The sequence below is a fragment of the Acinonyx jubatus genome, chromosome B1 (genome assembly GCF_027475565.1).
Source record: "Acinonyx jubatus isolate Ajub_Pintada_27869175 chromosome B1, VMU_Ajub_asm_v1.0, whole genome shotgun sequence".
Classification (NCBI taxonomy): Eukaryota; Metazoa; Chordata; class Mammalia; order Carnivora; family Felidae; genus Acinonyx; species Acinonyx jubatus.
This window is the reverse complement of record NC_069382.1, coordinates 199,633,278-199,645,990: the sequence shown is the minus strand read 5'-3', so window position 1 is coordinate 199,645,990 and position 12,713 is coordinate 199,633,278. Positions and strand designations below refer to the sequence as shown.

Genomic DNA, 12,713 nt, shown 5'->3' with positions numbered 1-12,713 from the left:
CTCTCCCGACCCGCCACTTCCTCCCTGCGCGCGGCCTTCTGGGAGCGTTGCTGCCCTGCGCGGCGCCGCACCGCGGCGAGAGGTGCACCCGAGCTCCCTCTTCTGGGAAGCCGTTGGAGGGAACCGGCCGCTGTGAGAGTGGGTAGCGGCGGCGGCGGCCGTAGCCGTCGCCGCCGGGGGGGCGGGGAGCCCCGGCCACTGAGCCCCTCCCTGGGGTGGGGCTCGGCGGAGACTCTGGGCGGCTGGGGAGCCGGGCCCTGAGGAGAGCGTTGCCCTTGCCAGACTCGGGCGATGGGGCCGAGAGCCCGGGCCCCGGCGCGGGGAAGGTGACCGCAGATTCCGGCGGTAGGCGGGCTGCCAGCTCCCCTCGCCCCAGCAACTCGCCCTCTGGAAGCCCGGGCCGCGAGGGCAAGGGCTTCCCGGGCCGGCGCCAGCAGCTTCCGAAGCAGCTGCGGCGTCGCGGGCGGTCTCGGAGGCAGCAAAGCGGTTGGTGGCCGTGGCGGCGGCGGCGGCTGGAGGGGCAGCAGCCGGAGCCGCGACAGCTGGAGCGGCGGCGGCGGCGGGGCAGCTCCCCCGGGCCCTCTGTGGACCCTCCCGAGCGGGTGGCGTCCTGCGAGCGATGCCCGGAGGCGCCAGAGCCCTCTCCATCTCCCCTTCCCCCTCGCACACGCCGAGCCCGGCAGCGGCGGAGGCGGCGGAGGCGGCGGCGGCGGCGGCGGCGGCGGCGGCTAGGGGCCATGGAGCTTGAGAACCTCTTGGCCAACACGCTGCTGCTGAAAGCGCGCCAAGGTGGGTGCACAGGGGCGCCCGACGCCCCGCAAACTCAGATCCTCCGAGGAGCCCGACCCTGACCGGGAATCCCGATCCCCGCAAAGCCCCGAGCCACCGTCCGCTCGGTCGCACTATTCGCACCGGCCAGACAGCGAGGTGTCAGCTTGGGTGCCTTAGGCTGCTCTGCGCGCCGCCCTGCACCCCTCTCAGCAGCTGTGGGCCCAAGTAACGGTAGCCTGCGCCCCACTCTTGTCGGTGTGAACCTGCTCCGTCCTGCCGCCTCCAGTGCGTCAGCACAGGCTAGCGGGGTCCTGTCCTGGGAGGAGGAAGCCAGACCACCGAGTGAAGCCGGCGAGAAACAGCCGTGCCTTTGGGGTCTTTAAAGGACAAAGAAGACAATCCTGTTAACGACCCTAAGCGAGAACCTTCCATTAGTCTTTTTGGACCGTTATTTTACATTTATTTATTTTTGAGAGACAGAGTGAGACAAAGTGAGCGTGGGGGAGGGGCAGAGAGAGGGGGAGACACAGAATCCGAATCAGCCTCCAGGCTCTGAGCGGTCAGCACGGAGCCCGACGCGGGGCTCGAACCCACGGACCGCGAGATCATGACCTGAGCCGAAGTCGGACGCTCAGCCGACTGAGCCAGCCAGGCGCCCCTGGACTGTTATTTTAGCGTAGCTTTTTGGTTTTGAGGCTTCGTGGTGTGTGGAGTGGGTTTTACCAGGCAGGACGTGGTGGCGGATTCCACAGTTTGGTACGAATCCAGCCTCATATCCACGAAAAGGCACAGTTGACCCAGCCCTTTTGCTCAGAGATGGCCCTGGCCCCGACCGTCCTTCTCGTGCCTCCCGAGAGAGTGGAGAGCTGGCGACACAACTACCCACCTGCGGTTCTGCAGCCCCTTTGCTCCTGCCGAGTGGGTGACGGAGCAGGTGCTTGGTGTTTGTGCGCGATGGCGGGAAATGGCCGCCGGAGGGACCGCATTGGCCACGACTCCGGAGTGAAGATGGTATGGAAGGGGTGCTGTGCACAGTCTCCCAGGGCTGGAGTCCCATCCTGGGCGCACGGGTCCGTGAAGTGGTCCTCCTGGTCACTTGGGATGCTTGTTGGGAAACATCAATAAACTCACCTTGTGATTGAAATAGCGAATAACGTTCTGTGAGAGAATTTAATGTGGAATACAGCTATTTCAGATCTTTGGGTTTTGTTTCCTTTTTAATGCTCTCCTCTTTCCCATTTGTGTCCTAAGTGTTTTTTAAGAGGAAAGAGCTTCATCAGAAAGTGCCTGATCTCTCAACTCAGTGGAGACAACCCAGAAACGGTCAACAGGAGTTCGTGAAGTAAGAGTGACAGGTGCAGAGAATTAGATACCTAAGTTAGGTTTACGTAGAAGGATCCAGAATTAAGAAGTAGTGAATTTTTTGTTTTGTAAAGTGTTTCTCATATTAAGAGTTGAAAACAGGAACTTCATTTTCTCACATATTTTTGTGTGCTAACTTGCATTATTAAAAAAAATTTTTTTTTTACATTTATTTATTTTTGAGAGACAGAGCACAACTGGGGGAGGGGCAGAGAGAGAAGGAGACACAGAATCTGCAGCAGGCTCCAGGCTCTGAGCTGCCAGTACAGAGCTGGACAAGGGGCTCAAACTCACAAACCATGAGACCGTGACCTGAGCTGAAGCCAGACGCTTAACCAATCGAGTCACCCAGGTGCCCCTAACTTGCATTATTTTGAAGAGTGAAGATGGGTGGGAAGAAAGTGGGTCTTATTTTTCTGTTAAGGCAGCGGGAAGTCCCTGAGAGCAGTACGTTTCAGTGGAGCATTTGATTGTGTTTCGTGTTTCTCACTTTGAACTCCAGATTGGTCATAGAAGCGAACCATGATCCCGGGCACCCCAGCGGCTCAGTCTGTTGAGTGTCCGACTTCGGCTCAGGTCACGATTTCACGGTTTGTGAGTTCGAGCCCTACATCAGGCTCTGTGCTTATAGCTTGCAGCCTGGAGCCTGCTTCGGATTCTGTGTCTCCCATTCTCTCTCTGCCCCTCCCCCGGCTCATGTTCGGTCTCTCTCAAAAATAAACGTTAAAAAAAAAAAAAGGTGAACCATGATCCGTGGAAATCTGGATCTGTGGAAACCCATACTAAACCTGTTTTTTTCCATTGTACCGTCATCTTTGAGTATAATGTACAAAAATGGACTGTTATATCGAGCAGATTTCCTTACGGTGCTGTAGAGGTTAGGTGATGAGGTGAATATAAGGGCTTTGTAAGTGCTGAATACTTAAAACCAGTATTTCCTGCCATAAAGCCTAGGACTGCGTACTTTCAAAAGAGTTTTAAATTTTGTTCCTTAAAGTATTAAGCCGTCGTGTGTGATTCTTACAGGGTCTGCCCTGTCAGCAGATAGTGCTTACTCCTGTGTTCAGAAAGAGTCATTCTGTCAGTGTGGTTGATGCTCAGAGAAGTTGAATATGAAATATCAGAAATACAGGACTATATGCTGAGTGTTGGTTATAACTGAGGGCTGTTCTTCCAAGTCAAAGCAGCTTATTTGCTTTAGAAGCTCCTAGACTGTCTCCTAGCAAGGGTCTTCTTGGACATGTGTGTTCATGGCTGGTTCCTCGTGTTTCTGGCGCACGCATTAGAAAGTTAACGTTTGAAAGGAGTGTACGTAGCAGAGCAGTTATATGTTGGCCTTGGGAATTACACTGTTGGCTTAATAGTATGAGTGAGGCCGTTTTCTCGATTTGTTTCAAAGAAATTCAATGTCTTTTTCTGGTCTCCAACAGATTTGTTTAAAAGAAAAAAAAAAAAACAGAGGATTTGTTAAAACTGTTCCTCCTTTTCAGGAATGTTGGGAGATAAAGCTACATCGACAAAGTGGTTTGTCACTCTGCCAGCACACTTTAAGGAGGCAGAAAATGGGGGTGCCTGGGTGGCTCAGTCGGTTGGGCAACCGACTTCCGCTCAGGTCATGATCTCACGGCCTGTGGGTTTGAGCCCTGCATCAGGCTCTGCGCTGACAGCTCAGAGCCTGGAGCCTGCTTCGGATTCTGTGTCTCCCTCTCTCTTTGCCTCCCCCACTCACACTCTGTCTCTCTCTCAAAAAAATAAACATTAAAAAAAAAGGTAGAAAATGATCATACTGTTAATAAAATAAAACACAGAATCCCTGCTTCCCCCCCGCCCCCAACTTTTAGGATTTTTTTTCCTATGTAATACATCTGTTAGGCAATTTGTGACCTTTCATAGCTCTAAACGGTAACCTCAAATTGTTTACGTCATACTTATAAAGAGACATCCGCCCCATTTTCTCTTAGAGGAACTGACAGCGTAAATAGAGAGGGAAGAATAAAATATATGTATGTTTAATGTGGATTTTGGCCTTTTATATAGCAATTCCATTCTGATTTCAGATGATAGTGTTATTTACCAGTTGTTTTTTTAGCATCTGACGCATAGTTAATATTTTTTTAATGTTATCATTTTTTTTAATGTTTTTTAACGTTTATTCATTTTTGAGAGACAGAGCACGAGTTGGGGAGTGGCAGAGAGAGAGGGAGACACAGAATCTGAAGCAGGCTCCAGGCTCTGAGCTGTCAGTACAGAGCCCGATGCGGGGCTCGAACCCATGAACTGTGAGATCGTGACCTGAGCCGAAGTTGGGCACCCCATCCCTGTTATCATTTATGCCCTTGTTGAGGCTCCCCAGGATTTTGGTTGCAAGGAATCTCTGGAAATAGCTTATAAACCCTTTGATTCCAGAGGTATAGTGGCCAATATTTGTGTTTCCTTCATTGCACTTAATTTGATCCCACACCCAAGAGCTACTTAACGCATTTTTGTTGTAAAAAATAACTTTTGTATTCATTTGGACGTGTTCTTGAATGCTTACCATTCCAACGTGTGCAGTCGGCCCTTCTTGCTTTTTTCTTGCTCAATTCTTTCTACCCTTCAGAATCCAGTTTGCCTTCCTCTTTGTAGCTTGCTCTGTTCTTCCAGCTCAGGGGCGTTCTCTGCCCTTTGGAAATTTGGAACTTGGGGTTCACAACAGCATAGTCAATGATTCTTTTCCCAGCTAATTTGCAATCTTTGTATGGGCAGGGCATAGCTCTTACCTTCATTTTTTATCCCTTTCAGTGCTGGCTGGCCATATAATTGGTACTTGGTAAACAATTGGAGATTAAGGGGTTGATTTGTTATTTTGCTAAATTCAAGAAAGAGGGGGTGAAATTTCATGTTGAAAACAAAAGGATTGGTTGGACTTGGAAGGAATAAAGTGTGTTCCCAGCTTGCTTAGAGACTAGTGGTTGATAATGATAGCTAACATTAGTGAGGGTTTGCTCTGTCCAGGCAGCATGCTAAATTCTTTAAGGGCATTATTTCAGCTAGTCCTATCCTTCATTCTCCTAACCCATAAAACCAGACAGATAATAATTCTACTTCACAAGGTTAGAGGATTGCTTGTGATAATGTGGCACAGTGCTTGGCGCTCAGAAAGTGCTCAGTAAATAGTAGTAGTTGTGGTTGTAGATTTTGTTGTTCTGTCCAGTGTCATAATGAAGAACTGGTACTTTAATGTGCAATTGTGTTAACTGACCTTGAACCTGGCTCTTTGCCTGTAGTCTGTTCTCATTCTTAGATTTCCCAAAAGCGTAGCTTTCCTCTTCCTAAATTCTTCCATGCTGGAGGTGCTTGAATCTCATTTATCCTTGACCTTTGTTATTTCTCATGTCTGTCTCTTTGTCTCTATTTTCACCTAGACACCACCCCCACCCCCCACCCCTCACCCTGATGGTCTTCTATACCTCTTCAATTGACTGAGGGCAAGAATTTCCAGGCTTTTTTCCCCTTTTATCATCCCCAGTGCTGCTAGAACACTCTTTCTAAAACACAGATTTGTTCTCTTAATCTTCTGTTTAGAATTTGGCCTTAGACCTCCATTCTGGGTCAAGTATAAACCCCTTAGTGCATCATGGCCCACAGGGTCCTACCTGACCTCAGTGACCTGCTCTTCTCTCCTTGTCCATTTGCTGCTAAGTGTATGTGACTACTCGATGCCTTCCTACCCGGTGAAGTCTTGTTCTTCCTTCATGTTCTGGCTCGGGTGTCTTTTCTGGAAACTTCGACACTCCTGCAAGAGACTTGATCATTCCATCTTTTGTGCCACTGCCATGCCCAGGATGAGCTGTTACTGCACTGGGCTGATTCAGGACAGCTTGGGTGTCCCTTTCTGTGTCACCAGCATCTAGCACTGTGCTAGCTCCCAGCTCTACAAATGCCAACTGATGACTGGGGACAAAAGAGCACATCTCAGGAATTCTTTCAATACTGGTGATAACCAGAAATTAAGGCTTCAAACCAAGCTGTCTTTTTAGACTAGTGATCTGGAAGTAGTCTGGATTCCTGGAACAGAAATTGAGATTTTATTCAATTTTTGGAATGTCAGTTGGCTCCATACTTCGAAGTGGTGAGTAGTTCTTATTTCATTGTGAATTTAATATTGTTTTTAGCAAATCAGTATTAAAATATTTAATTATACCTATAACGCAATCTGTAGTTCTCTCAATATTTACATGCTCATCACTAGCGGAGACAGCAGCAGGGTTAGCCACAACTAGTTAGGATGTTAGCAAAAGGCCACACCCGTACATTTTCCTTTTAGAGGGTAAACTCTCTGTTTTTACCAGATTGAAAGAGTTTCTAGTTCAAAGAACACATGGTAGTACTACCTTTCCTGCCCCCTTACTCCTGTGCTGATTTGTCTCACTTCCTGGCAGAGACATTGTGCCTGAGTGTTTGCATGGTAAACCTAGATCTCTTCTTGTGAGTTGTTTGGAAGACGATGCTAGCACATTTGCGAGGTTGACAAGGCTGCTGAACTGGTAGCATCCCCCCCCCCCCCCCCCCCCCCGCCCAGGGTCAGGTGTTTATCCCTTTTGACAGATGGGGGAAGGGCAAGTGAAGTGACTTGATCGAGGTCACGTCACCAGTAAATGGGAGTGTTAGGTTTCAACCCAGGTCTATCTGGCCCCAAACTCATGTTCTAACCAATCATGTAATGCTGTCTGTTGAAAGACTTCCTCAGTTTACTGATTCAATGGAAATGAGTTGATGTTTTGTATTTAGTTTCTGGCATGAAATTAGCTTTCTAGATGTGGGAGTGTCGCTCCTTGGCTGGTTGGACAGCATGAAAGCACAGTTGACGGAAGTTGGGATGTGGCAGGGGAGGGGGGCGCGGTATTCTCATCTAAGGAGAAGTCCGGAGACGTTGTCTGTGTTTAAGCAACGAGAACTAAAGAGCCAACAGCATTGTTCACTGAGAGGGAGCCTATACCAGATCCGAAAGTGATGGTAGACGTTTGGCGATGGGGCAGGGCCTTACTGAGGTCACTCTGAGTCTGAAAAGAGGGGACTTGGAGCCCCCTCTCTGCTCCCTGTTTTATTACATTTGCCTTCCATGCTTGTGGTCTTTCCTTCAAGTTCTCCATTGGGTTAAACACAGCGTGTTTCCTCTTGAAAGGACAGCCTGCTGGTGTCCCCTTGTAGAGCTGGTGACAGAATTCTCTTTGAGCTGATTCTGTTCCACTAATTTAAAGTTTTCCAGGGTGCCTGGGTGGCTCAGTCGGTTAAGTGTCTGACTCTTGGTTTTGGCTCGGGTCATGATCTCGCAGTTCTATGAGTTCCAGCCCAGCATCGGGCTCTGCACTGATGATGCGGAGCCTGCTTGGGATTCTCTCTCACTCTCTCTCTCTCTGCCTCTTTCTCTCTCAAAATAAATAAACTTAAAAAAAAAAAGTAGAAGAAAAAAGTTTCCAAACAACCTATAATAAAAAAATCAGAGAATTATCAGACTGTAAAACTTTTGCTCCTGAAGGACATGGAATATTATCTTACTGTTTGGGCACCTTGGGCTGCCATAACAAAATAACGCAGGCTGGGCGGCTTAAACAACAGAAATGTTTTTGTTCTTTGTGTTTTTTGTTTGTTTTTTTATAGTTATGGAGGCTAGGAATCCAAAGTCAACTTACCAGCATTGTTGGTTTCCGGTGAGGACTCTTCCTGGCTTGTACAAAGCTGCTTTCCCCCTGTGTCTTCACGTGGCCTTTCCTCTGGGTTCACACTGAGAGACAGTGGTTTTCTGGTGACTCCTCTTATGAATACACCTGTCAGATTAGAGCCCTAACTGGCTGACCCTTCCTGAAGACCCCATCTCTAACTACAGTTTACACTGGGGGTTAGGGATTCAACATGTGAGTGTGGGGGGGAGGAGATGGGATACAAATCAGTCTATAATGCTGTTTTAATTTGCATTTTCCCAATTAAACATCTTTTCATATTGAGGGTGATTTAGCTTTCCTCTTCATGAATTGCTTCTTCATATCTTCTGCACAAATGAGGGCAGAATATCTTACTGATTTATAGCAGTTTTTTATATAATCGGGATACTAAGTACACATCGCACAAATCTCCCATTCTCCCACCTGCTCTATTAGTTTTCCTATTGTTGCTGTAACAAGTTACCGCAAAAAACTAAACAGCTTCAAACAACACAGATTTGTTGTGTTACAGTTCTGGAGATCAGAAGTCTGAAATGGGTCTCACTAAGCTAGCATCAAGATGGCAGAAGGGCTGTGCTGCTTTCTGGAGCTTCTAGGGGGAATCTGTTAGCAGACAGAGAACCAGTTCTGAGCTCAGGTTTGTCTGCTTTCTCAAAAATCAACACTCGAGAGACCAGTGCCGATGGGAAGGGTGGCATCAGTCAGGAAGCCGGCAAGCTGGGAAGACAGGTGGACAGACGTCTCAAAGACGATCTTCCCTGTCCAGGCCAAGTTGGAAGGTTTTCGAGGGGAAGGCACAGGAAAAGGGAGGGGGGCTACATGCAAGAGAAGCAGGTGCTCAGGCAGTTAGTCAGTGGTCTGTTGGCATGACCTTGAACAGACTCACTGGCGTCAGTGGCAGCTGTTTTTGAATGTGGTCAGCCTTACCTTCTGGAAAAGTTTGGCCCTTCACTCCTCCAGGCCAGTGGTCTGCAAATCTCAAGGAAAGAGGTTAGTTCTGCTATAGACCAAGGGAGTTAGGTCAGCACACAAGGAGCACAAGAGCTTGAAGCAAGTTAATGCTTAATACAGGTGGAGCGCTATTAGAGATTCATTTTGGAGGTTCTGTGGGGGAATCCATTTTCTTGCCTTTTCCAGCTTCTGGACGCCACCTGCACACCTCAACAATAATCAGGTGTTAGCAAAGACCTGGAGTAGCTGCAGCTACAACTCTCCCGTGCTGCTTGGTTGAGTGTGAAACAGGAGAACCATTTCGGGAAACTGGCAGTTTCTAATAAAGTTAAACACACACCTACCCAGTGACCCAGTGGTTCTCTTTCAAGATCTACCCAGTAAAATGGGCATATGTCCACAGAAAGTCTAGTACAAGAATGTTTGCAGCGGCTTTGTTCATAACAATCTCGAACTGGAAACAACCCAAATGTTCATCAATAAGAGGATGGATAAAGACATACTGATACGTGTAACGCAACGTGGTGGTAAAAAAAGAAAGAGCTGCCAGTATATGCAAGAGCACAGACCAGTCTCAGGAGCATGATGTTAAGGAAGAAGAATCAGAAGAGAGAACAATCCTTGATGGTTCCAGTAGTATGAAGTGAAATTAATCCACAGTAATACAAGTTGGGATGCTGATTGCTTTGAAGAAGGGAGGGATTGTCACTGAAGAGGCAAGAGGGAACTTTATGGGATGATGAAAATGTGTATTGATCCTGCTGGTAATTATGAGGTTGTAGAGCCATAGTGTTAAGATTGGTGCATATTATTGTGAAAATTGTGTCTGTTAAAAAGTGTTGTGTTTTTTTTTTATAACGAAGAATTTTTTTATAAGTTAGGACCTCTCTGCTCCTTAAATGTTTGGTAAACCTTTATGAAACTGCCTGAGGTTGGTGTCTCCCTCATCCCCCATCCTGACCTTCTTGCCTAGGAAGCAGGGATAGGGATGGTTCTTTTTATTATCAATTTAGTTTCTTTAATACTTGTTGTGATATTCAGGACTGTTTCTTTTCAAGGTAGATTTGGCAATTTATGTTTTCTAAGAAAATTTTTTAAAATTTAGTTAACACATGGTACAATATTGGTTTCAGGAGTAAAATTCAGTGATTGATCACTTACAACACCCAGTGCTCATCACAACAAGTGCCCTCCTTAGTACCCATCACCCATCTAAGCCCATCCCCCACCCCATCCCACCATCAACCCCCAGTTTGTTCTGTATCCTTAAAAGCCTCTTGTGGTTTGTTTCCCTCTCTTCTCTCTTTCGCCCCTTGCCATGTGCTCATCTGATTTGTTTCTTAAATTCCACACATGAGTGAAATCATAGGGTATTTGTCTTTCTCTATTTGACTCGTCTTGCTTAGCATAGTGCATTCCAGCTCTATCCATGTTGCAAATGGCAAGATTTCATTCTTTTCAATTGCTGAGTAATATTCCATTGTATATATTTTTACCACCTCTTCTTTATCCATTCATCAGCTGGTAGACATTTGAGGTCTTTTCATAGTTTGGCCATTGTTGATAATGCTGCTATAAATATTGAGCTGCACGTACCCCTTCAAATCTGTATTTTTGTATCCTTTGGGTAAATACCTAGTAGTGCAATTGCCGGATCATAGTGTATTTCTATTTTTAGTTTTTTGAGGAGTCTCCATACTGTTCTCCAGAGTGGCTGCACCAGTTTGCATTCCCACCAACAGCGCAAGAGGGTTCCCCTGAGAAAATGATTTTCACCTAAGCTTTCAGATTTATTTGGCATAAATGTTATTGGTAACATTTTCTTGCTATTTTTACAATTGCAACTGTGATATTTTTAATTTAGAATATTACTTGTGTGTGTCTTTTGTTTTTATTAGACTTGTAAAAGATTTTTGTTTTATTAAACTTTTCAATGAACCAGCTTTTGGTTTCGTGTGCTTTGCTGTATTATGTTTGCCTTCCAGGTTATTAATTTTTGCTTATATTGTATTCTTTATTTTGATTTGCCTCTAGCTTCTCAAGTTGAATGCTTAACCTATTACTTTTTAAACTTCCTTGTTTTATAGTAAGTGTAAAACTCTTAAGTTTTAAGTATTGCGTTAACAGGAGCCTGCAAAATTTTTTTAATGTAGGTTTTTCATTTCAGTTATGTTTAGTGATTTTCATTGCGATTTCTTTGTTAAGCCTTGATTATTTGGATGTTATTTTTAAGAAATTCTAAACTTGTGGCACCTTTTTAAATGATCTTTTTTATTGGTGGTAATTTAATTATATATGATCAGAAGATATGGTGTAAACGATAACAATGTTTTGATATTTGTTGAAATATACCTTGTGGTCTGTACGTGGTCAATTTTTATAACTGTTTTACCTGTCCCGAGGAGGAATATGTGTTTTTTATTTGCTGGGTAAGACCCTGTACAATTATCTATTAGGTCAAATTTGTGATATTATTATATAAATAGCCTCTATTTTTATTGCTTTTTGTCTGCTTGATTAATCAGTTTATGATAAAGGTTTGATAAAATCTCCCATTAAGGCTGTGGATTTATCAAATTTGATTTCCCTAATTTGGTTGATTTTTATTTCAAGACACTGTTAAGTATTTACTACTTAATGATTTTGGTATCTTCTTGTTGGTTATTATTTTTTTTATTACTATGTAAGGTGCATCTCTATCCCTACCAGTGCATTTGCCTTAAATTGTATTTTCATCTGGCATGTCTGTTATTATACCTGCTTTTTTTTTCTTTTGCCCCCGCTAATTTGTGCTGCTTTTCTCTGCCTTTTGGTATTTTTTGAATGCTTCAGATGTCTCTTGTAAACAACATCCCGCTGGATTTTGCTGATTTGTCCAGTCTAATAATCTCATTCTTTTAGTACTTAAGTTTTAGTCCCTATTTTACATTTTATGGGACTTTTTTTGGTATGTATTTTGCTACCATTTTTCCTTTGGCTTGATAGTCTTATATAATCATAATAGCTAATATTTGAGTATTTGAAATGTACGAACCTCTGTTTTTATATAATCATTTCATTCTGATGACTCTTTAAGAAGATAGTTTCAGTAATTCTGTTTGCAAATTAAAAAATAACAAACAGTCCAGAGAAGCTAACAGCTGGGCCCAGATCACACAGCAAGTGAACAGTGGGGTCAGATTAAATCCAAGCACCCTGGCTTTAGGTCTTATGATCATGTGCTTTTCAAATGCCTTTATTACCTGAGAAGATATGTACCTGTGAGATGCGTGTATAATATAAAGCTTTCCAAAAGTATGGCCACTACTGGCTATAGTAATGCATTTGAACACAAGCAAGAAAGATTGGGGAAAACTGCAATACTGATCATTTATATTCATCTTTGAACATAAGTGGAAATGATTTGAAACCAAAAAAGCAGCAAATAGCCCTGTGCTTTGTTTATATTTTACCATAAATGCAGAAGCATTTCAAAATTAAACGAGTTCAAAGGAATCTTTTCTTCGTTAAGCTTGAGTTTAAAACATTAGAGATGAACTGTGATCTTGTGGGGGGAGGGGCAGAAAGGTCGTCCAGTCTCCAAGGTCTGTCGTTTCCCCGGGGGGGGGGGGGGGGGGGGGAGTGGGGGGGCCACTCCAGCATTTGAAGACACTAGGTCTGTCGATACTTCATTTTTCTGTTTGTAAAATTATTTTCCATGACTTGTTCACCTTATAGGAATGATAGGTAGTTGAGGTTGTGTATGAAGAACATTCAAGGCTCTTCATTTCACGTTATGCATTGGTCAACTTGAGTATTACAGTAACGTAACCGCAGGAAGGAAGAGAAATGATAATCACAACGGTTCCGTTAGTTAATATCTTAAGTGTGACATTTTTTATTTGTTTGAGATTTTTTTAAAGTTTATTTATTTTGAGAGAGCGTGCA

The 12,713-nt window shown here is 44.8% G+C and overlaps 1 protein-coding gene across 14 annotated transcripts in view; it reads left to right on the top strand.

The window, feature by feature from the left end:
• The first annotated feature begins 55 nt into the window (after nucleotides 1-55).
• The window catches only part of GRK4 (G protein-coupled receptor kinase 4), a 95,146-nt gene continuing 82,488 nt past the window's right edge, over nucleotides 56-12,713 (top strand). For 4 of the 14 annotated variants that reach the window (XM_053217695.1, XM_053217694.1, XM_053217685.1 and 1 more), the window contains exon 1: nucleotides 121-789. In XM_053217695.1, coding sequence (XP_053073670.1) covers nucleotides 738-789 — 52 coding nt within the window. In that variant the 5' untranslated portion in view covers nucleotides 121-737. Of the gene's footprint in view, nucleotides 1,783-12,713 lie in introns of all 14 variants that reach the window. The other 10 variants (XM_053217690.1, XM_053217689.1, XR_008296449.1 and 7 more) reach the window with 9 other exon arrangements.